The following is a 25,198-nucleotide window of genomic DNA, read 5'->3' on the forward strand; positions in this document are numbered from 1 at the left end:
GAGGAAAGAGCCTGGAAGACCTTCAAATGAGAGTAAAAAGGATGAAATAAATCATCTCAATCATACATATTTTGTAACGTTGTGGACATGTCAGTACAGTTCTGTCCCATTTATATTTACAATCGAATCGAAGCCCTCACAGACTCAAGCCGTTTCTCAGTACTTAGAACGCTAAGAATAGAACAGTAATTGATTCTACAGTTCGATAGGTGACATCATTAGTGATTAAATTAGTATTTCATTAGCGATTGACATAGTATTTGATATAACGCATGAGAAAGGACCAGGGTTCGCAACTTACTCCGGAAGTTGTCGTGTGTCACTGTTATACTTCCGGTAGCAGCCAAAGCCGGTGCAGACCGTCGAACCAGACACCAAACTGCTAAACAATAACACATTTGACTGGGCCCAGGTTAGTGTGTTTAGTCTACGATACGCGGCATTGCAGGTCCTGTTCAACACGAATATGTACCGGGGAGGAAATGCGAAACTTATTCAGGGACCACCGCCGTTCGGACCCCCACCACCCCATTGCCCTCCTTTCAGACCCCGAGGGCCCTGTGGTGTTGCTCCACCAGGACATTTGCCGCCTGCACCTCGCGGGACATTCTCGACCTCAGCTCAGGAGAGCCATTTCCTCCTAAACAGGCCACCAGCACAGCATTTCCTACGTGTAGGTACCTAACATTCTAGCGAAGCTATCTCAACTTAGCTCAATATGACACAGGAGCTACAACGTTAGTAGCACGTAGACCACCGCAGCTGACGTGAATAATGTCACGTTATTTATGTAGACACAGCATCACTTCATCTGTGAGTTACGTGCATCGTCATAAACAAAGTAACGGGACCGTGTCTCTACTAAGTATGTACTTTTAAGTACAAATATGCTGCTCGTCAATTGACCCACGAATCGTGTTGTTGTTGTTTCTTTAACGTCACACAAACGTCTGGTATTCACCCGTAAGCCAAATAACACTCCAATGTAATACTTCGAAAGTCCGAGCTCAAGGCTTCTACTGCGTTGAGGCTAGTAGTACAGGGTCCGGATTGTGTCCGCAGAGATATGATGAAGAATGAGGTCAAGGAGCCCCGAACATCTCTGCTTGTGATCGGTCTCTACCGAGGCGGATGTAGGGTTATACTGTGTAGAAGCTCACTGACATTTTATCATGCAGGTAAAAGAAAGGTCAGCAGTTAGATCATTCTTCCATCGGATATTGCTAATGAAACCTGCAATTTAAGAAAGGGAATCATGTGACAAACAAAGATTTGACATTGCGAAAGTAGTCTAAATGCTGTATTTGGTTTTAAAAGTATCTTCTGTGGTTCTGACTATGTTCATATTTTTTTTAAACAAACAGCTTCATGTTAAAAGTTTTTACATAATGTAATGCTTACAATAAGGTAACATACTTGATTTGTGGACATGCGCCAACATAATTGCTCAAACTGAAAGTGATAGAACGCTCCTCTGACATATGGACTAGAATATATATCTATATATATATATATATGAATGACTTGTTGGGAGAACCATATTCTCTGAGTGCCATGACTACTCTCAATTCAACATTTCTCACAATAGGATGCAGTTTGGAAAATCATTCAATAGCCCATGATTAATGACACAAAATATAATCCAATAAACTGAACTGTGTATAAGAGTGGCGACGAGGCAAGATGTGAGTAACGCAGTAGTTCTGCAGTGATGACATCATTTTTTTAGGACAACAGAAGAAGTTAGCAGCATTGGTTACTTTGACAAAAAGCCAGTTTAATTTATTTTCTTCTTTTAGGATTAGTGCAGAAGAAAAATCTATGATAGTTCCGTGTTTTGTTCAACAATAACTAACTAATGTTATGGGCAATAGCATTAGCCAGTAAGACAATGGACAACAAGACCGATAACATGGCATGTTCAATTTACAATTTAACTCTACGGTATAAAATATGAAATAATAAATAAACAATAAATACAAGTTTAGAATAAAGTGCACTAGCGAACACATAACCATACTCCACCCAAATTGTTAGTGTACGTGAAAGTGACACATGACAACATGATGTTTAGTAGTCCCATTTAGCCACTTGTTTAATGCCTTCATGACTCTGATGCCTTTGATACATTGTAAAAGAAAATGTTAAAATCCCTCTATCCTGTATTTCAGGCATCAAACAGAACATTCTTTTTTAACCATTGACTTGGTAAGAAAGGAACCCTAAGTGTAAGAATTTTAACTTTCTTGTTTTCGAACCTCATACCGACAGCAATGTGCAGCTATTTAAAAAGAAAACAATGTAAATCTGTATAGCAGAAGAGTGTTTGCAGTAACCGCAACATAAACTTGGCAGCATCATTTTAATTGCATGATGACAGACCGTATGGTCAAATTTGGCAACGCAATCTGGATCAGCCACTTCCATTGGCTCAAGTGGACGTGGCAGTAACACTGTACCTGCTCTACATTAAATTGGGTAAGTCAGCTTTTGGAAGAAAAGAAGACTAGCTTGTTTGCTAGCCGTTGTGTTTCCCAGCTAGTTATTACATAGGTTTATACATCTGTGCAACCTGAAGGACTCCAGATTAAAGAGCAATTTGAGAGTCATTACTTTTTATATACAGCTATTATAACATTAAGTTTAGTCTTCGATATAGTATAATTTATGTTGTAGAAATAAATAATAAATGTTTATATATTTTTTGTGAATATTCAGCTTGTCTGTTTCCATTGGTTTTTATATTTTGCAGTTAAAAAATAAATGTATCAAGGATTGGACCTGCTCCAATAATGCAACATTCCTCTAGAGCTGAAAACCGAGGAACAGAAGTTGCAGACCACAGAAGAAAGTACACTACTGCTTTACTGCGATTTGGAATGTACTTCATTTGTTCTTGTGATCAATGCATGTTGCAAATGACTTAAACTGAATGAATATTGTCAAAAGTAACTCCACAAAGGAAGTAATGTTTTCCAAGATAATGCTGTTATGGAGTAATTTAACTGTATTTACCTTGTCATAAGCAAGCGGAGCAACTTTCCGCTATTGTTTTTTCCTCTCATTTAAAAAGTAACTTGGTTACTTCACAGATTACTTGATTTTAAAAGTAACTAATTTAGATTACAAGTTACTTTATTAGTTACATTCAGCAGCTGCTGACAACACCCGCCGCCTCGACATGAAAATGCCAACTAATGCCAACACTCACTTTATCTAGTCGAGTGGGGGGGGGGTTTCGAGGCTTCCTATTGGATGCCTGCATGCGTAGGGGCGGTGTCTCTGCAGTTACACCTTCTGTGAATAGAAACCCCTGCATTGTTGACATTTAGCTTACCCTACATCACTGCCTAAAGTGCCAGAGATGGGCCAATAAAAATCTTTTCATATTTCTAACATCGTTTTGTCAGTCTTTTCCCTCCATGATGTCATTTTGATTAAACCAAAAATAATTCAGGCCATCCATGATGGCAAATTCATGTCTCAAAGTCAGATTTTATATTTGGTTTTGGTCTTTTGTTCATTAATATTTATTAAACTCGGTCCTACTCATTAACACCCTAGTTAATCAATGACCTTTGCATCCTCTGTCTCAGACCCCTCCCATTTGCACAGGAAAAAAGGATGAAACCTTAGAGAGTCACAGAGGAACAGACAGTGGTGGATGTTCATGTGAACAAAATTAACAACATATGGATTTACAATATGTTCAATGCATATAACTGAAATTTAGTTAAATATTGAGAGTACCAAGATACTCTTTGGGGTAGTTTTTCCCTGTGTCGATGTGAGAGTTTTGGGACAGAGGACGTTGCATGTGTACAGTTCCCTCCCTCGCGACGCAAAGCCCAAATGCATGCGGATAAATACTCCTGCATCTTAAATTGCTGAAAGAGTTACTGTTTTATTAGGCCTGTTTGGATGGAACTGGGGAGGATGGCTTGTTCCTGGCATCAGCCTATTCGAAAGCACGTTGTTTCCTGTTGTGATGCGACAGTTTGCTAGGATGTTGTGCAAACCAAAACCACTTTAATACGTGAACGAATCGCCTCCCGACCGTGTCTTCGGATCAACGATTCGTTCGTCGGCCGAGTAAGAGTCTTTGGATCGTTTTTTACGTGACCTGCATAGGCTCAGCACTGGTAGCTAGAGGAAACTGAAAGGATTCGGTCGTTTCCCAACTCGGTCTGGAATTTTGCTTCACGGTGGCTTTGTCGATCAATACCGGACTCTGCGCTCCAGCTGGCGGGCTTCCAGCTGTTCAGAGCGGATCGCAACACGGAGCTCGCCGGTAAGACGGAGAGTGCTTCTGCTCAAACATGTGCAATGACCTAACAGTGATCCTATCACTAGGATGCAAACCCAGTCGGGAAATGAACTAATCATTTCTGTTTCCTTGACTGAGCCTAAGTCCCGATGCGCGGCCACGAGAAAACGAACGAATGGCTCTTTGAACTGACTCGTCACTTCCGAGTCCTTGTATAGATTCATTCAAAACGAACGAATCGTTCACGAACGACACATCTCTGGTACTCACCAGTTTTCAGCTGCTGATCGCACTGACCAGGGCGCTGCACACATGTCCCAGTGTCAGTTGTCTCATCCAGCTCTGCAAAAAACACCATCAGATTTGTGAAGGTCCATCTCTTCAAAGTCTTGACCACAGGTTTTTCAGATTTGGACTTCTTACGGAAAATCCTCAAACAAACCATTATTATGTAGAAAGTTATCAAACTGGTTTGTGACTACTTTTTCAAGGATCTTAGAGAGAAGAGAAGATTAGAGATAGGTCTCTAATTAGCAAACACCTCTAGTATCCAGTAAAGACGTGCTAATTGAATGGAAAAACTTCCTTCAGCAACTTCCAAGAGACTGGTAGAAGGTTTAAACTACAGAAGTGAGTTGATCCATGTTGATGGGAGTGAAACCATCCAAATATGTATCTGGGCCTACAGCTGCCTCCAATGTTCCTACATCCGAGGACAGATTGGCCCTAGTTGAAGGCACGAAAGAAATCCATGCCTTAACAGAGCTGTGACTCTGACAGTGTGAAGATGAACTCTCTATTAATGAAGAGTAATTATTAGTAATATGTTTGTGTGCCAGTGCACTTTGTTAAAAGGCCTCTGGTCTCAGGTGGTGTCTGTCTTGTTATTTGTAAAAGTACAGTACCAGTCAAAGGTTAAGATACACTTTCTCATTCAAATTTGATAAAGTGTGCCCATACTTTTGACTGGTAGTGTGCATATGTATATGTCGTTTAAAAAGTGGTAAATTATAATTTGAGAAAGTATTTGTAATTTGTCGTAACCTGGATTGTGAATACTCTCAGCCCCACTTTAGCACCTTCTCCATAAATGATAGTACAATGGGTGCTTTGGGAGGCAGCCAGCAGATCTCCTCTCCTGTTCATCAACATAATCAAGTGCCACTGTGGAAGCCCCCACTTGTGGATCATCAACCTCCTGACAGCAGGTATATGTTTGTTAATGATGATGAAATATTTCACGTTCCTAAGCAGCAATTGCTGCAATCATGTTTTGATGTATATTTTGAGTTTGCTGTCATTTGAAGCACATGCATGCTGCCTTTCAGTGAGCAGGCTGGTGAGGAATTCCTAAGATGTATTGCAGCCAACAAGCCTCTTCCAGACTATCTCAAAGGAAACATGGCATACAACCTGGCTGAGGCATTTAACTCTGCAAATGTTCTGAAAGACATCCTCAAATCAAACCCTGACTTCAAGAAGCATCCCACCAGGAGCAAAAGCCGTAGCCGAAGCCGTGGAAAATCTCGAGCGAAGAGTCGTGCACGAAGCAACAGCCGAGCACGAAGCAGAGGAAGGAACAAAAGCCTTGAGCGGGGAAAGAGCAGGGCCAGAAGCAGGAGCAGGGGCAGGAGCAGGGCCAGTAGCAAGAGCAGGGCCAGTAGCAAGAGCAGGGCCAGAAGCAAGAGCAGGGCCAGAAGCAAGAGCAGGGCCAGAAGCAAGAGCAGGGCCAGAAGCAAGAGCAGGGCCAGAAGCAAGAGCAGGCTCAGAGGCCGGGCCAGAAGCAAGAGCAGGCCTCGCAGTAGGAGTCTGAGCCAGAGCCGAAGCAAGAAGAAGAGTCAAGTGCGGAGCAAGAGCCGGCCCAGGAGGTCCAGGTCACAAAGTAGCAGCAGTGAAAAAGCCCATGGCAAAGATTCAAAGAGAATGAGTTTTAGCAGCAATAAGACTCTGACAGGGAAAAGCCTGTTGGAAGGACTGAAGCTGGTCATGAAGAGCAAAGAGCTGGAAGAGCGGTTGCCAACCCTCAAAGATGCCATCCTCACTGTTCAGGTAGAGCTCATCTTTCACTCTCCAAAATGCCTTCTTTCATAAGCTGATCAGCACATACTTTTTGGCACACAAACACTATTTCAATGTTCAACAACTAATTCTACGTGGCATTGACAAGGTGCTGAAAGCATTCTTTTGGCCCATTTTGATAAGATAGCATCTTGCAGTTGATGGAGTTCACTGTACTAAAATGGTCCCCACAGTCACCAGATCTCAACCCAATTGAGCATCTTTGGGACGTGGTGGAACAGGAGCTTCGTGCCCTGGATGTGCATCCCACAAATCTCCATCAACTGTAAGATGCTGTCCTATCAATATGGGCCAACCTTTCTAAAGAATGCTTTCAGCGTAGAATTAAGGCAGTTCTGAAGGCGAATGGGGGTCAAACACATTAGTATGGTGTTCCTAATAATCCTTTTAGGTATTTTATATATATATATATTTTCATATGGACATGGTTAGCATTAATTCATCATCTTTCTATCATCTCCAACCAGTCTGCCCATTGTCTTGACCAACAAGCATTTTCGTTCACACAACTGCCACTCATTGAATACCGTAGAGATGGTTGTGTGTTTAAATCCCTGTAGATCAGCAGTTTGTGACGTACTCAGGCCAGCCCGTCTGGCACCAGAACTAATTTTTTGTTGGATAGCTAGTACCTCATGACGGCTCATGATTGCATATATAGTTACCCACTGGTTAACCGTATGTCATGGTTGCTATCTCCTCTCTACAGGCCTCAGAGAGAAGCAGAAACATGGAGTGTGTGCCTAACGGGCAGAGACATCAACAGTGCAACAGTAATGAGAACTCAACATCATTGGAAAATGACAGTATGGTCCTTCCCCATGACCGAGTAGGCAGTGACTTTTCTTGGCTCCAGGTGCAGAGTCAGCAGGACTCTGCAGTCATGAAAGCAGATGTTCTTGAGGATGAAGAGTCATTTTTGTATGGGAATGAAGATACAGGAGGAAAAGGGGACAAAAAATCCTCCCCCACACTCTTTACACCATTTCCCCAGGTCGGAGAGCCTGCCAATCATTCAGGCAGTCAACAACATCAGACGTCCAGATTCAGCACTTTTGGGGGTCCGCTTGATCTGAAGCATTCCCAAATGACTTCCCCTGGTGCAGCCTCTGCCAATCTGGACAGCATTGAGTGTGAGAAGATCAGGAACATATTAGAAAGTCTGGGCAAAGCAGACGTCAGCGAGATCATGGTTAAGATGCAGGCGCTTAAGGAAGGGAAGCAACCGTCTCCTGCAGCCTTAGCATTGCCAGCACTGAGTAACCCCAACGTACGTCACGCTCTGGAGTCCTTACAGTCATTGATCAAAGGTCAGTCAACTACAGGTCTTAGGAAATCCGGGTTAGGAAATCCAAACACTTGCGGTCTTTATTATTTTGATTACTTTTCTCATCTCCTCTTAAAAGGTTCACTAGACTATTGCTTTCACTTTGCATTTCACTTTGATTGCATCTAATCCATAGAATATTGACACCAAATTTTAGATTGGTTCCCTGTATGATCTACCAGGTAAAAGAAGGCTTCATTTATGGCACAGAGAACATGCTTCATCCGTGGCGTCACAGAAACGGGAAGAAGACAGCGCTTAGTCCTCCCTTAAAGGCTACCAAAGCGTGTCATTGGACTGCTTTGCTGTTACCATCCCCAGTAACCGATATGGCACACAGTGGAATATTACAGATTCTTTTGGATCATTTTTCAAGTTGCCTGGAATGACATTTTGTGAGCGCTGACCTTGGAGGTGCACCCGAAGGGTTGGAAAATGAATGCCCCCTGGATCGAAGATTTATGTTTTATAGTGTCATGCTTTTGATATAAAATGCAGAATCATGTTGTTGTTGTTGTTCTTTCCTCAAGTTACCAAGGAAAGGCGTGAAAAAAGCGATGCCAATGTCACACCTCTAACATTCTCTGATAGATATAAGGTAAGTTGATTTTAAAGCTACTCAACATCTGAGTGATGAAGTTGAAACCCTTCACGAATGGTTAAATGGTTTCTTGTGTTTCCAAGGCAGGAGACAATGAGGAAACGAGAACTAAAAAACAAGCCAGAATGAGTCAAATGGAATCTTTGATGAAAGAGCTGGAAGGACTGTTGAAACAGGATGGTACATTTGTTTCTCTAATGACTGCCCTATGCTTCCACACTGTAAGGTACTCTCTGTGCTTCACTGCCCTTCTTGTTCCTTTGCAGGCCTGAATTTTCTGAGTCCAGTAATTGGGTTTTACTGCCAGAAATGTGAAGAGTTCATTGGAGATCTGAATAGTGCTGAAAACCATGCAGCCATCCATTCCCATAGTAACTCCAGCAGGGTAAGTATAGTGTATGAAAGCCTGATTTCTTTCCAACTGTGCCATAGAGCTCAATTAAACTTTATTAACATGAGTTTAATGGACTTAATTGCACAAAAAAGTCCTACTGTGACAGATTCTGACCAGCTGAAAAGAGTCCGCAACAAATGAAATATTTGCTTTTCGTGTATTTTTTAAAGATTCCGCACTGGAGTGGGGAAAACGTGGGTTCAACTGTCCACTGCGTAGACCTGACATACATGTAGTGTAGCTGCAGGAGGCAGGGTCAGGTGGGGTGTCTTTAAGTTGGCAAACTGACTCTGTAACAAAGAATGATTTATTTAGATACCAGGTAAATAATGATGCCTTAAGTTACTTGGAAATGTGTAAAGGGTATGTTTTGAATTTATTTTATTTTTATTGACTTATTAAAGTCAATTGGCTTTTCCTCTCCCCGCAGCACAAACGTTACATTTGAGCCCCATTTCATAAAAAGCAGAAAACTTCACACTATGTATTGGCTTTGGTGACCACCTTTATCCTAATATTTTCTATATCCACATGCAGAAAAATAGTTTTTATGCACTTTCTGCAGAAACTACCGATTGACAAGCCTGCTGAAGACATCAAGGGATCCTCTCGCCATTTTAACAACAGCACTGAGCACCCACACCCATCAGACAGGAGAGCATATCACATGGACCGCAGTGATCACAGAGACCATCAACGGGGCTGGAGAGACGAAAGAGATCAACAAAGCAAACACCACAAAGACCGCAGAAGCCAAGGAGCGGGACAGACTAGCGGCTCTTTGAAAGAGGAGATGAGGATGGAGAGGATGCTCATAACGGTGTCCCAGGGACTGACTCCTCCCCCAGACGCCAGGGTTAAGGAGCAGGTGAACAATGGGCCGGAAGTCGAAAGCCGTAGCAAAGTCAACGTGGAGGACAAGGCTGGCCAGGGAAAAGCACCCAAGGACAAAAGAGCAAAAGATGAAAGCAGTGATATTAGAGGTGACGACAGAGGAAAAAAGCACATTGAAAAATCACCAAAGAAGAAGAAGAAGGAAAAAAAGAAGAAGAAGAAGTCTTAATAGTGGAATTCTTGTCATCACTAGCCTGATGCGATGTCGGCATCTTGTTGCTGCCCAAGTATTTCTAAACAACTTCTAACAATCTTTTATTGATGTGGTCAGAAGATGGCAGTAGGCCTCAAGGACGGATTGGCTATTGTGCTGTTAAGAAGAGCATATAGTTGCCATAGTTCAAAGATTATTCTAGATGTCATATTTGAATTTTTTGCAGAACACTCATGTGCTGGTTTCGTGTTCTAAATTAAAGGTTGAATTGTTTTTGTATTAAATCTGTTCTCAATACCATTGCTACTATGTCACTGTTTTCCAACAACATTAAAGGATTAGAAATGTAATCTGTATTTTGCAGCTCTTTCCATTTTCTTGTTTGCATATTTATCTGAAATATAAGATCACACACAAGTTTGTCTTCTGTGTTGACTGTAGTAAAGAAATGTTTCATTTAAATAAGTAAAATGCTATTGTAATCGAGTGGTCAGATGATTATCCTTTGCATTGGCCATGATCAAAAGCTACATTTTAAAAGTGTGCAGACTTTTCACAGGTTGAGTGATTAAAGTGATGTGTTGTTGAGAACAAACGACTATTGTTATGTATCATATTGAAAGGTGGTGTTGGAGACTATGACTCCACATCCAGGAAACCCACTTTGCTCAAAGTTTGTAAACGTGAGTACTTTCAGTTAAATCTCCCGAAGCACAACTAAGAGCCTTGAGGACCCAAACCGTAGCTGAAATAATTCTGTTCTCTCTAGAAGTCGACAATCTGTTGCTAGGTCACATATTTTCAATTCAATTCATTTTATTTTGTATAGCCCAAAATTTAAAATGACAAATTTGCCTCAGAGGGCTTTACAGTCTGTACACATGCAACATCCTCTGTCCCGAAACCCTCACATCGGCACAGGAACAACTCCCCAAAAAGTGAAAAAACCCTTCAATGGGGAAAAAAGGGAAGAAACCTTAGGGAGAACGTCAGAGGAGGGCTCCCTCTCCCGGGATGGACAGACTACAATGGATGTCATGTCTACAGAATCCGCAATGTAAAAGATGTACAATACATTCAATTCCTACAACAGAAATGATTCAAGTAATTGCAAGTAGCAGATCAAGTGTACAGCAGGACCACTGCAGGGACAACCACCATCCATATTTTGACACCTTTGACTGATTTATTCAATATCAACATTTTAATAAGTGACATAAATAATATGAACAATTCATATTAATCATGACCTTTATTGAAAATGTTAGCCAGCCAGGCTTAGGTTGCTAAAAGAACAAATGAGCAGTCTATAAAAGTGATCTCTAAGAGACAGCGTTATTCCACCAGCAGTAAGTCAGCCTTCAAACCTGTTTATGGGAACACTGGTACAAAATAGGTATTCTTCCCATCGGGCATCTGAAAAGCATGTATCCCTTTACTAAGTCTACACTGCTCCTGTGAAAGGGGTCAGTAGCAGAATCCTAAAAGGAAGCAGCTACATAGAATTAGTTCGAGTATTTACACATGTATGGAAGTAAATCATTGTCATCGGGTTTTGAAAGAAAAAGGTGATTTTTAGCACTGAATATTTATGCATTGAAATTATGTATCTGAATGTTTCTGAATGTCAAAATACTGCAAAAAACTCAAACGGAAAAAATTCAACTGCAAAAAATTCAACAGCAAAAAATTCAACCACAACATCCGGGACCTCAAGGAAGAGCAATCGATTCTAGATTCAAGATCAGGAGCGTGCGTCAAGCTAAAGGAGCGAGCACCCAAAACACCTTGGGCTTCGGATTGTAGCCATGTCCAATAATAACGGGGCTTTAACTCTTCTTTATGCCATCAGTGTGGCAACGTATGAAGAAATACATAAAAGAACTAGGGCTGTCAAATGATTAAAAATTTTAATCAAATTAATCAGAATTTTCAGTGGATTAATCATGATTAATCACACCTGAATCCTAACCATTTTTTCTTTCTGAAATGCATACTAAAGATAAATAACAGGACACAGATACATAATTATCATTATTATCATCATTATTATTTTTTACATAAATACATGTTATTGATATTTGATTTTTTAATTCATTTCAGAAAATAATCAAAGCAATGTTATTTGATAAGTCACAGACTGATTTCCCTGCATGGCTCTAGAAGGGTCTCGAGCCTCTGCAGTTTATCCCACTCTGCTGTGAGTTTGTGCTCCTGATGGTTCAGGGCTGCGATGACCAGACATGACCAGACATGTCAACCCTCCCGATGTTTCAAAGCCCCTCCCGAAAATCTCCCGGACCGACCTTTCTCCCGATTTTCACCCGAACAACAATATTGCTGCACCACCCGTCACTGGGCGCGCCGTTTCAGACCGAACAATAATAAAGGTTACACCTTGAAGTCGAGCGCGGCGATTAGAACGACTGGCGCTGCAAAGAAATCCGCTACCACCCCCCATTTCAGTGTGAAATATTCCCATACCTGGGAGGATTTAGATCGCATTGGCTTCCCTTCCTCCGCATGTTTCAGAACAGTATTACGGGTCTCTCCGATGGTCCTCTACCTCAGCGCTGCTCTTAGCCAAGCTCTGCTGGGCGGAGCTTTTTTTCTCTGTTTTGCTGCGCGAGAACGGGGAGGGGGGGGGGGGGGTGCGGGTCTCTGGCGCAAACGACTTGCTGAACCTGACGTCCTGACATATGCCTGCAGGTGGCAGTAATGTGTTGTATAGGATGAAGTGCATTCCCTAGAGGAAGAGGCACTATACTGACCTGAATAATTTGTCACACTGCGCATGCGTGAAATGCGTCAAAAAAATTGACGTAATTAACAACAAACAGCTGATTAACGCCGTTAACGCGCTATTTTTGACAGCCCTAAAAAGAACATATAATGTTCACCCTGAACTAAAACATTTTCTTGCCACTGATGATGTACAATTTTATCACTATACAAATCAGCAGACCACCCTACAAGCCCGGTTGGCCGACGGTGTATCGCAGCCGCCTCATGACATAATGTTATCTTGCTCGACAGGGTTCAAATCCAGGTTGTGGCGATGTAGTGCTCACTTATCCACTCGTTATCGCTGCAATCAATATCTGATGCATTTTGAACAATTTCAGCAATATGTTTGCGAAAGTGTGACGACAAAAGTGACGGAGGCAGACAACATATGCCGCTGTCGGGGGAAAACAAACAAACACGCACGCGTAGCCAAACCAGTAGTTCAAAAACCAGTAGGCACGTAACACCATCACTGAAAAAAAGGTTCTCAAATCACAAAGACTGATGCCAAGTCTGGTATTTTCTGGTACGCAATACTGGTATTTTGTATTTAAAATGTTGGAATTTTTTTGTCATAGTCCGGCCGCATAGCCTAAACTGTGAACGCCATTATGTGTCAGAAATTATTATGGTATTATGACATTCACATTAAGAAGATTAAGCATAATGTGTAACACAGTGCACGAGATGATTAGACCTCCGTCAATTAGGTTATCATGAGCACCCAAGCTCACAATCTCCGTCTTCCTATCGCTAGCTACTCAACTGATAAATTAACTTGCCTAGCGCTAGCTTGGCCTAGCACTAGCATAGCACTAGCCTAGACAGCGTGCAACATAGTTCCCTATCAGGGAACTCGAGCTGCGTAAAGACGCTATGGGAACGCCCCTGTGTGACCGCGTCTTGAAGCACTGAAAATTAACCAATGGCGAGCTGGGACGCCGGACCAGGGCGCTACAAAGGGACCCGAAGGGCAGGACCATTCATCTCTGTGCCTTCATCTAGTGCGTGTGAAGTTTTCCACTTAGATAGAAATGGCTGAGCGGTTTTGTCCAGTGTGTTCCCCCTAGCACCCGATTATTACGGGCAGAGACTCACACGATCTGTGTGTTGTCTGCTTAGGCTTGGAGCACGGCCAGCTAGCCCTTGAGGCGGCGAGTGAGCAGCAGCCGTCTGCTCCCCGTAGACTGCAGGATCGGTTTTTACCTTCCCGCAGAGTGCCTCCACGCTGGTGCCTGCCATTCTTCCCAGACGTCCACACTGAGGTGTCGGCGTCCTGGAGTAGGCCAGTGTCTGCTCGCGTGTACAACCCGCGTACGGCATTGTACTCGTCTTTAGCTGAGGCTAAGCGACATGGCTACGGAATGATGCCGGCCGCGGAGGGGGCTCTGGCGAGCCATGTTTCCCCCGCGGACGTGTCGTTGAGGACACCGGTACTGCCCACCAAGCCTTCGAGGACTACCTCGGTTCTGGTGGGCAGGGTTTACTCTGCGGCGGGGCAAGCGGCGTGCTGCCTGCACGCGATGGCGCTTATCCAAGCGTATCAGGCAGAGCTGCTGGCCGACGTGGCCGAGGGGACGGAGCTAACGCTGGAGGCAATGAGTGAGCTGAGGCACACAGCTGACCTCGCGTTACGAGCCACCAAAGAGACGCCGAAGTCCGTCGGCCGCTCCATGGCAGCCATGGTGGCTACGGAGCGGCACCTTTGGCTGAGCCACTCCGCACTGCAGGAGAAGGACAAGTCCTTCCTCCTGGATGCCCCTCTCTCCCCCACTACCCTCTTCGGAGGTGCCATTGGGGATGTGGCGGATAAACTCCGCGCCGAGAGGTGGCAGGCGGAGGCGCTCGATTCTTTCGTTCCCCGACGACGCCACGTCCGCAGGGCCGCTCGAAGGCGGCCCCGGCCGTCGACGAGCTCTTACCACCTGGTGCAGCAGGAGAGCGCGCACCCCCCGTCATGGCCGGGCCGCAGCACTGCACGCTCGGACAAGGTTCTCTCGTGGCCGGACTGGTCTGAGGACCGCCGCCGCGGAGAGGACTTTGTCCAATAGAGAGTGACCCCCACCGGAGGTGGTAGGGTGCCACCGCACTCTCCGGGAGTCGGTCAGTTGTTCCCGCCGCCGCTTCGGGGCACGACCGGGTCCAGCGAGCGTGAGCCCGAGGGCCGCTCGCCCCCTCTAAGGAGGCCCTCTAAGGAGCCCTTGAGAAACTTTTTTTGGTGAGTGGCGAGCCCTCCCCAACGTATCTCAATGGGTCCTGCACACAATCGATGTTGGCCACGCCATCCAGTTTAGGTGGCGGCCGCCTCGATTTCGGGGCGTACTACCTACGGTGGTAGACCCCCAGAAGGCTCTGGTGGTGGAACAAGAAGTACAGACCCTGCTGCGGAAGGGAGCCGTAGAACGAGTTCTCCCCCCAGACAGAGAGTCAGGCTATTATAGCCGGTACTTCATCGTTCCAAAGAAGGATGGGTGTTTGCGTCCGATTCTGGATCTCCGCCCTTTGAACCGCGCTGTTGCGAGGTTGAGCTTCAAAATGCTCACTCTCAAACAGATCGCGGCACAAATCAGGTCCGAGGACTGGTTTGTCACGGTGGATCTCCATGGGAATATTACTCTCCATGGGAATATTACTCTGGAAGTCCCGGGTCTCCATGGGAATATTACTTTCATATTCCCATCCTCCCTCAACACAGGAAGTTCCTGAGGTTCGCTTTTGGGGATAAAGCTTACCAATATAAGGTCCTTCCTTTTGGCCTAGCCCTCTCGCCCCGTAGAGCAGAGCAACCGGGGGGAAAGCGTACAAGCGCATGCTTTTTGGCCATGCCTGTCCCAAAGCATCTAAGCCGAAAGGGGCGGGGTGCGTGAGGGAGAACCACCGAGGACAATGAGTTGTCTCTGTGGAGGCAAATAGGTCCACATCGGCGCGGCCGAAGTGACCACACGGGCACTCCACCGCCTCTGGGTGGAGTCTCCAGTCCCCGGCCTCGGCCCCTGCCTCGACAGGGTGTCTGGATGATCGCACCCCAGCGCGTGAGGGAAGCGTCTGTGGTGAGGATGACCCGGCGACAGATCGCCCCTAAAACGGGCCCTTGGGCTAGAAGCCGAGGGTGCCTCCATATGACCAAGGCCCTCAGGCAGCGCCGGCTGACTTGATCAGGCGGTGCTGGTTCCCCCTTGGGGAGAATCCCATGGTCTTGCGCCACCACTGCAACGGTCTCAAGTGTAACAGGCCGCGGGGGATCATGACGCGGTCACGCAGGGGCGTTCCCATAGCGTCTTTACGCAGTGTCTCGTTCCCTTACATACGTAACCGATTTTGTGTAAATTAAATAACTATCTGTGCTGAGGTAACAGAGCCGGGGAACTCTGAAAAGCTCCAGAGGAATCTATCCCACTTCCACATGTGACATAACTGGATGCCCATAGTGGGCTGAGTCTGAAGTTAACTCTTCAATTGGATTCTTGGATATTTAGTAGCAATTGATTGATTAGGTTTTGTTCTTATACAAGCATACAGTACAGATTCTCTACTTAAAGGTGATTTTCCTGCTGCCAGGGGGAGTGTGCTTCTATTTAAACATTCTAATATGTAAATCTTTTGCAGCAACAGGGACAGTGTGGAATGAGAATGATCCGTGATCTCTGGTGCATACTATCACACCAGTATGTGTGCTGAGTGTGGGAGCCAAATGGATACAAAGGATTCCCTCAAGGTAACAATCTGGAGTTATTAACTGGCCTTGCTGTTTTTGCATGACCTCAGAGGCCTCTGGGGAGAGCATACATATCCAATAATAGCGTAGATGTTAACAGGGAAAGAGAACCATTGCTGGCAAAGTTCTCACAATGGTTTAGTTAGCCATTGGCCTTGAATGCTTTAACTATGGGTAACCTTCTACAGATCGTCATGCTGTCAACTGCCATAATAAAATGAATTGATAACAAACCAGTCTTGTGCTTGAATTCATTCATGTATTTTTCACAGGAATATTAAAATGATGTCAGTTTCTCCAAACTAAAGCATTCGGTTTTACTTTGACATACATTTTACCTCAGCGGGGGAAAGAAGTACTCAGATACTTTACTCAAGTGTGATACCACACTGTTAAATAAAACACTCCATGATAAGTAAAGGTAATGGATTGTTTTATACGTAAAAGTAGGTATGGGAACGCAAGTATTCAGCAAAACATACTTGAGCAATCAAAAGTCAACTTGTGCGATTAACAGAAGAAGCTCCCTGTGAGTGTAACTAGATGGGATACTACCACGTATTGGTATTACTGATGCATTGACATGTAAGCAGCATATTGGTCAAGGTGAACTGGCAGGCTGGTTGGATGCCTTTATGGGGCGCCGTTTGTAAAATGTTGCACGTTCTAAATCCTGCGCAGTTTTCGTATATTTAGCGTTATCATATGAATAAAAAAAGCAGGACAATATTCACATGTCACTTTTTCAAAAATTTAGAGACAAAATCATGTAAATACATGATTTCCAAGTACAATGTTTGGCAGTAACACAAAGTTGGTAAATAATAAATGTAAATGCTAAATCTAAATGTAAATGTTAAATATAAATCTAAATGTTAAATGTTATATATAAATGTTAAATCTAAATCTAAATGTTAAACATAAATCTAAATGTTAAATCTAAATCTAATTGTTAAATCTAAATCTAAATGTTAAATATATATTTAAATGTTAAATGTTATATATAAATGTTAAATCTAAATGTTGAATCTAAATGTAAATTTTAAATGTAAATCTAAATGTTAAATCTGAATCTAAATGTTAAATCTAAATGTAAATGTTAAATCTAAATGTAAATCTGAATGTTGAGTTTAAAGGTCAGACATGACGACTGACAATTACAATATTTACGGTAATTCATGCAGCAAGCCAAGATGGCTGCCGTATGAATTAGCTCTTGCTATAGAGCAGGGGTACCGCGCACCGCGGCTGTTTCCCACCCCGTCGATCGGACCATCTCGAACGGCTGCAGATGGTCCGATCGACGGGGGCCGGACCGTCCGTTAAACGGGGCGGGGGGAACGATCGCGGCCGCGTTTGGCGATGGTCCGTTAAACGGGGCGGGGGGGAACAATCACGGCCGCGTTTGGCGATGCTAGGCGATGGTCCGTTAAACGGGGCGGGGGTGAACAATCGCGGCCGCGTTTGGCGATGCTCAGCGATGGTCCGTCAAACGGGGGGGGGGGAACAATCGCGGATGGTCCCGTCAAACGGGCCATTGCTGAGCATCCGCGTCCGCCAAACGTGGCCGTTTCCCACCCCCGATCGTCCGATCAATGGGGGTGAGAAACGGCCACGAATGCTCCGATTTACGGAGGCTCGCGCTACTCCCATCGGGGGTGAGAAACGGCCACGAATGCTCCGATCTACAGAGGCTCGCGCTACCCCCATCGGGGGTGAGAAACGGCCACGAATGCTCCGATCTACGAAGGCTCGCGCTACCCTCTTTTACAGGACGGCCGCGATCGTTCCCCCCGCCCCGTTTAACGGACCATCGCCGAGCATCGCCAAACGCGGCCGCGATTGTCCCCCCGGCCCCGTTTAACGGACCATCGCTGAGCATCACCAAACGCGGCCACGATTGTTCCCCCCCCGCGATTGATATTTATGCAATTAAAATGCGATTAATTTCGATTAATTAATTACAAAGCCTCTAATTAATTAGATTAATATCTTTAATCGAGTCCCGGCCCTAATTTTTTACTGAAGTACTTATATGTACCTAGTTTTATTCCACCACTGGAGTCACTTAAATACCTTCCAAATACAGGTCAAGCTGTTTTGTGTTTTACCACAGAATTCCATTTCATTTGATGTTGTCATCTGATCTTATCTGAGACATTGACCAACAATATCACTAAACATGTTAGAGTTAGCAGCCAAGGACATCATGGATCCATGGGAGGAAAGTCACAGGGCCATTAAAAGGAATCAATCATAACATGTTTAGTGATATTTTTGGTCAATGTCTCAGATAAGATCAGTTTGGACATCAGGAGTCAGTTACGTATAACGTCTGTCTCATTAATACATTTAAGATAACATGAGATAATCCTTTATTAATGCTGCAGCAGGGGAATTCATTCATGGAGTAGTTTACTTCACTTCCCAAGTATGCTTGTGATTGTCGGCCATGTCCCTGATTGTTTCCTCCTGTGTCCAATCACCGGTCCCTCCACGTGTTTTTAGGCACGTGTCCCTTGTCTCGTCTGTTTTACCTCCAGTTGGTCCTCCCAGGTTTCCTTTGTTTCTCCTGCTCGATTTCAGGCTCTCTTTATTAAAGTCATGACTTCCAAACCCTGCTTCTGTGTTTGGGTCGTACTTCTCTTTAAAATGGGACACCCACCACTGCCGTCAGCAAATAGAAACATAAGAATACAAGGGTACAGAAATCTATTTTGTGAATTTATTGCCAAGACATACAACCAACACACACTAAAGAAAGGAAATCAAACTCCCTTTTCTTCACTTTGTGACATGTGTAAGATGACCTAGATGTCCATAAACCTTTCTTTCTTTCTTTCACACAAAACGTTTGTCAATATGTTGTATCCATGGCTGACCAGCAGATGGAAAGACCTTCTCTTGTAAGTGTAGTGTAGGGGGTGTCTCTACTCAGAACAGAACCTTGGGCGCCAGACAGACAAATAACCCTTGTTATTCGCTGTCAATTTATACGTTTATCGTCTGGTAAAGATCAAAATATTGTACCCCCCCCCCCCTACAAAAGTGTAAATTCATCACATACAAAAACAAGGAAGCTCATCTAGTTAGGGGAAACGGTTGTATTCAAACAGAAAAATATATCCCAATCAAAACACAGAAAACAAAGAATCACAGTATTTTAACACTGGAGTCTCGGGGTAGGCGTCCGGAAAGAGAGAATGTTCAGGTCCAGTGTGTGTATGGGTGTGGGTGTGTGCGCTTAGCTTGGGGGAGTCAGGAGAGGAGTTCAGCCTGGCTTCTCAGTCCTGATCGACCACGGCTCTGTAGCCCAGTGTTTTTCAACTGGTCTGCCTCCGGGAGGCAGACCCCGCCTTCTTTATTTGTTAGGTCAGTTGGGAGAAACAAATCAGCAGCTTTGGTCTGCTACAATGTTTTAACCTACAGGGTCCAGGAATAGAAAGCTCTAGCATGGCTCACATGGAACAAGAAAGAAACATCAATTACTTTCACTTTCACAAAAGAGGTCAAGACTGCTAAATAACTGATTAATTCATTAAAAAAATAGGAATAGGATTTCCTTCTCAAAACAATATGTAACCAGTGACACACATAACACTGGATAGTTTGATGATTCAGGCTTTGCTTTGTCGTCTCTGTCTCAACAAACTCAAAACATGGCCACCATCAAAATAAGTCAATTCAATTCATTTTATTTTGTATAAAGCCCCAAATCGCAAATTTGCCTCAGAGGGCTTTACAGTCTGTGCACATGCAACATCCTTTGTCCCCAAACCCTCACATCGGCACAGGAAAAACTCCCCCAAAAATGAAAAAACCTTTCCATGAGGAAAAAGGGAAGAAACCTTAGTGAGAACGTCAGAGGAAGGATCCCTCTCCCGGGATGGACAGACTGCAATGGATGTCATGTCTACAGAATAAAGAATGTAAAAGACGTACAATACATTTAATTCCTCTAACAGAAATGATACAAGTAGTTGCAAGTAGCAGAACAAGTGTACAGCAGAACCACCGCAGGGACAACCACCATCAGATAGAACCACCATCCGATACAACCAATGTCAGAAAGAACCACCATCAGATAGAACCACCATCAGATAGAACCACCATCCACAGAAGCTTCTGTGGGGAGGGAAAGCACAAAGACTTTAGGAAAGAAGCAAAGCCGTTAAAGTTGGTTTATGATGACAGTAATAGTAATTTGATTCATATTTAAAATAATAAGAACATTGATTTTAGCAGCAGGGTCCAGATAGAACCATGATCCATGGAAACCTTTGAGTAATAGAGCATTGCAAACAATTTGTTGTAATTTAATGATTACTTTTTATTGAACATTGTGAACATGTTTTGAACAAACTAGCTTTACCAACACTTTAGTGTGTTGACTGAGAGTCTGAACAAACATTTACAGAGTAAAGTGCATTGCTATGGTTAGCTTGAAGGCTACGTAGCTATTAAACGGTGCACATTGGTCAACATGCAAAAGTCACTCTGTATTCAGTTCAATGTTTCTGTGTCTCTGTGTCTCGACCAGATATAACCATCATCAGATGTACTTCTACTTTGGACTTTATTGGAATAGAGGATGGCCCAACCAGCTGTGAGCTTTACTGTCTGAGCCTGATGGGAACTTTTGGAGAAGCCGAAAGAATCAGAAGCCATCTTTTGCCACTTATGTTCCCTCTCAGGGAACTCAAGCTGCGTAAAGACGCTGTGGGAACGCTCATGCGTGACCGCGTCATGAAGCACGTGTAAAATTTAACCAATGGCGAGCTGGTACGTCATAAGCGGGGACGCCGGACCAGGGCGCTATAAAGTGACCCGAAGGGCAGGACCATTCATCTCTGTGCCTTCATCTAGTGCGTGTGAAGTTTTTCCACCTGGTAATGGCTGAGCAGTATTGTCCAATGTGTCTCCGCCTTGCACCCGTTTTATTACGGGCAGTGACTCAGACGACACGCCTGTGTTGTCTGCCTAGGCGTGGAGCACGCTCAGCTAGCCCTTGAGGGGGCTAGTTGTGCAGATTGTGTGTGGCAATCCCGTCTTCCCGTCGAGCTCTCTTCACCGAGGAGCAGCTCGATGAGGCGTGCTCCCCGCGGCTCCGGTCCAGCTCGTGCCGAGGCAGAGCGCCGGATGTCTTCAGGTGGTGATCACAAATGGATCTCGCGGAGGATTCCGGGACGGCTGGGGCCTTTCCCTGGCCCTTCACCGCGGGATCCAGGCGCTCGTTTCCGGCGTCGGAGGCATGCTCCGCGGCTTCCTCCACCTCGGACGAGACGCCGCTCCCACGTTCTCCCGGCTCCGAGGAGCTGGACGTGGTGAGCGTAGAGGCAGCGGAGGCTGACGCCGAGGCGACTCATTCCCCCGCTTCCGCCGAAAGAAAAGAAAAGAAGATCTGCTGGAGGTCCTCACCGAGCCGCTGACAAGTCCCATATCAGCTGGCCGGCAGGTAAACAACAGCCTGCCGGCAGCAGTGCAGGTGGCTTTCTACCTGCATACGATGGTGCTACCTCGTAAGAGCCCGTCGACGCCACGTCCGCGGGGCCGGGGGCCATCGTTCTCATCACCTGGCGCAGCTGGAGAGCGTCGCGCTGCAGGCACCCCCCCGTCGAGCTGGGCCGTAGCGCGACGCGCTCAGGCGGGTCCCTCTCGCGGCCGGACTGGTCTCAGTACGGCCGCCGCGAAGAAGGCTTCGCCCTGACGCCTTAAGGGGTCAGGGCCCGGAGAGTATCCCCACCGGAGGGGCTAGGGTGTCACTGCATTTTTTCAGTGCTCCCTTCTCCCCGGTACTCTCTGGGAGTCGGTCCGTTGTCCCCGCCGCTGCTTCGGGGCACGACCGGGTCCAGCAAGCGCGAGCCCGAGGGCCGTTCGCCCCCTCCGAGGAGGGTTCCGGCGCTACTACACTAGCGCTTCCCTGCCAGTACGCCGTTACTAAGCACTGTGTCTGTAGACCCGAGACGTCCAGAGACCCCGAGGGGCCGGTGCACCCTCAGAGACTTAATGGGAGAGTGGCGAGCCCGCCCCAATGTATCTCAATGGTTCTCCAGGACGCTTATTTTCCATCCTCCCATGACAGGAAGTTCCTGAGGTTCGCTTTTAGGGATAAAGCTTACCAATATTGGGCTCTTCCATTCGGCCTAGCCCTCTCACCCCGTACCAAATGCGTGGACGCTGCTCTGGCACCATTGCGTCTCCAGGGCATCCGCATTTTGAACTACATAGACGACGGTTGATTCTAGCGCAACATAGAGGTGTTGTGCTTGCCCACATTAATCGTCTGGGGGCTGAGACTCAATGCCAGGAAAAGCGTGCTGTCCCCGGTGCATAGGACCACCTTTCTGGGCGTTGTTTGGGATTCGACCACGATGCGGGCACATCCGTCTCCCGCTCGAGTACTTTCGATCCTCTCCGCAGTCAAGCAGGACAAGCTAGGCCAGCCACTCACTGTGAAACAGTTTTGGAGACTGTTAGGTCTCCTGGCAGCAGCATCCTACGTGATCCTTTGCGTTACACTTGAGACCGTTGCAGTGGTGGCCCAGGGCCAAGGGGTTCTCCCCGTGGGGAAACCAGCGCCGTCTGATCAAGGACACTCGCCGTTGCCTGCGGCCTCTGGCCATATGGGGGGCAGACGCTCCCTCGAGAAAGGGGCCGAGGCCCGGGGACTGGACTCCACCCCGAGGGGGACCCGCCTCCTACGAGCCGGTCTCTCGACCGAAGTCGTGGAGACCATCCGCCACTCCAGAGCCCCCGCCACGAGGAAGGCGTACGGCGGTAGATGGAAGCTGCTTTGCCACTTGGTATGGGCAACGACAGCTGGACCCAGTTAACTGCCCAGTCGGTTCAGTACTGGAGTTCCTGCAGGAGCGTTTGCCACAGGTTTATTCCCGTCCACCATCAAAGTATATGTGACGGCCCTGTCGGCAGCCCATACCCCACTAGACGGGCGTTCTCTGGGGAGACACCCGCTGGCATCCCGCTTCCTTCGTGGCACCCTGAGGCTAAGGCCAGCGGCCAGCACTAGAGTCCCGTGGGACTTGGCCATCGTAATAGAGGGTTTCTCCGGTGCTCCCTTCGAGCCCATGGCGGAGGTTGCAGTGAAGTATGTGGCTCTTAAGACCCTCTTCCTGCTCGCTATTTCTTCCCTCAAGAGAGTTGGAGATATGCAAGCCCTCTCGGTGGCCCCATCGTGCTTGGAATTTGCACCCGGTATGGTGAAGGCGTTCTTCTCCCTTCCCCCGGCTACATTTCTAAGGTCCCGTCCGCTACGGTCGGGCTGATTGTGCTGCAGGCTTTCTGTGCTCCCCCGTCCTGAGAAGAGAAAAGCGTCGGACGAGACGAAGCTTAACCTCCTCTGCCCATTCAGAGCCCTAGACCTGTACGTCCGCAGGACCTCCCTGTGTAGGCTCTTCGAACAGCTGTTCGTGTGTTTCGGGCCTCCCAAACACTGGCGGCCCGGTAATTAAGCAGAGGATGAGCAAGTGGGTGGTTTAGGCCATAACACTTGCTTATGAATCGGGCCGGCCAGCCCACACCTTGGCTGTCCGGGCCCATTCTACTAGGGGTATGGCGGCTTCTAAAGCCCTGTTGTCGGGAAGAGTATTGCTACACGACGTTTGCATGGCAGCAGGCTGGTCCTCTCTCCACACGTTCGTGAGGTTTTATCACCTTGGCCTTAACGCTACACCTGGAGCACAGGTGCTCGTCTGAGTGTGCGTTTTTAAAACTTCACACCAAGGTCACTTGCTCATATGGTGAGTGGGTATAGGGTTCCCACAGCGTCTTTACGCAGCTCGAGTTCCCTGAGAGGGAACGTCTCTCGGTTACGTATGTAACCTTCGTTCCCTGAAGGTTTGTGGTTCAAATCGCCGTGTGCCATGTCGCAGTCTCTCTGAGCAAGACACCTAACCCCTAATTGCTCCCCAGGCAGGGTCATTGTTTAAATGCGTGTGCACGTCGTTGGTATATGTTCCTGGTCCCTGACGACTTTTGGGGGGATTTATTAAAGAACACTTTTTGCCTGAAAGTCTGCATTTGAGTGCTGCCTCTACGTGCACCAGCCACCCGTGACAATATATGCCTTTTTGGTTTTATTTTATAGGTTCTGAATTGCAAGTTACTTTCCAATTATGATTATATGTGTAAAGTAGTTTGTAATTGTGTAGTTATTTGTGTGCATCACTGTTTTAATGTCCCAGTGCTGTCTTTTTTAATGGCATCTAAATCAGTGTTTCTCCACTGGTGGGTCGGGTCGCGGAGCAAAGTGAGTTCAAATTATGAAAAATCTTTAGAATTGCACTTTGGTTGATTTAAAACAACAAGGTTTAACAATTTCCCCACTGCTGTCAGCAGATACCAGACTATCCTAACATTGACCTGACAGTTAATGATTTACATGATAACCTTTAAGCAGCCTCCACTGAAGGCTTGGATAAAGGGAACCCAAGTGAGATCTACTCGGCAATCAATAAAAAGTAAATCTAAGTTGAATAACTTTTGTGGAATTTTATGTTTTTGTTTTTTTCAAGAAATAAAGGCTGAGCATACACTCCATTAAGTCTTTATGTTGCGGACGATGAAAGAGGAAACAAAGGCAAACATTTAATGTTCCTTTCCTAATCTGACAGTGTGGTTATTCACCTGTAGTTTTACAACAAGAGTCTAGTTATGCCAGTAGCTCTGAGGCTGCGCTGAAGCCTAATGTTACAGATCAAGCACTTGTTCTTGCAACATGGAAATTATATCAGAAAAGCCTTTCAGTTGAAGAGTCCATCAGGACCACATGATCTGCAAAAAGGACAGACTCCGACTTAATGCCGAGCACCCAAACACAGCTCTTGCTTTGGCCGTACGGGGATTGGATGGCCCCAAGTAAGGACCCCCTCACCCCGTACTCCCGCAGCACCTCCCACATTTTCTCTCGGAGGACCCGGTCGCCTTCTCCAGGTCCACAAAACTCATGCAGACTGGATGAGCA

General features: G+C 45.9%; 1 protein-coding gene across 1 annotated transcript; it reads left to right on the forward strand.

Annotated features, from left to right (window-relative positions):
- The first annotated feature begins 297 nt into the window (after positions 1–297).
- On the forward strand, positions 298–10,133 carry si:ch211-195b21.5 (uncharacterized). Its single transcript, XM_037466386.2, has 8 exons — positions 298–673; positions 5,333–5,475; positions 5,596–6,316; positions 7,056–7,656; positions 8,204–8,271; positions 8,358–8,454; positions 8,541–8,659; positions 9,234–10,133. The coding sequence occupies exons 1-8, from the start codon at positions 467–469 to the stop codon at positions 9,729–9,731; spliced, it is 2,454 nt and encodes an 817-aa protein (XP_037322283.2). The 5' UTR covers positions 298–466; the 3' UTR covers positions 9,732–10,133.
- The last annotated feature ends 15,065 nt before the right edge of the window (positions 10,134–25,198 follow it).

The sequence above is a fragment of the Pungitius pungitius genome, chromosome 13 (genome assembly GCF_949316345.1).
Source record: "Pungitius pungitius chromosome 13, fPunPun2.1, whole genome shotgun sequence".
Classification (NCBI taxonomy): Eukaryota; Metazoa; Chordata; class Actinopteri; order Perciformes; family Gasterosteidae; genus Pungitius; species Pungitius pungitius.

Excerpts from the sequence above, each read along its gene's own strand:
- si:ch211-195b21.5 (XM_037466386.2), top strand. The coding sequence starts at position 467 with ATGTACCGGGGAGGAAATGCGAAACTTATTCAGGGACCACCGCCGTTC. Across the intron at positions 5,476-5,595 it reads CATCAACCTCCTGACAGCAG|TGAGCAGGCTGGTGAGGAAT; the intron begins GTATATGTTTGT and ends GCTGCCTTTCAG. Across the intron at positions 8,660-9,233 it reads CCCATAGTAACTCCAGCAGG|AAACTACCGATTGACAAGCC; the intron begins GTAAGTATAGTG and ends CACTTTCTGCAG.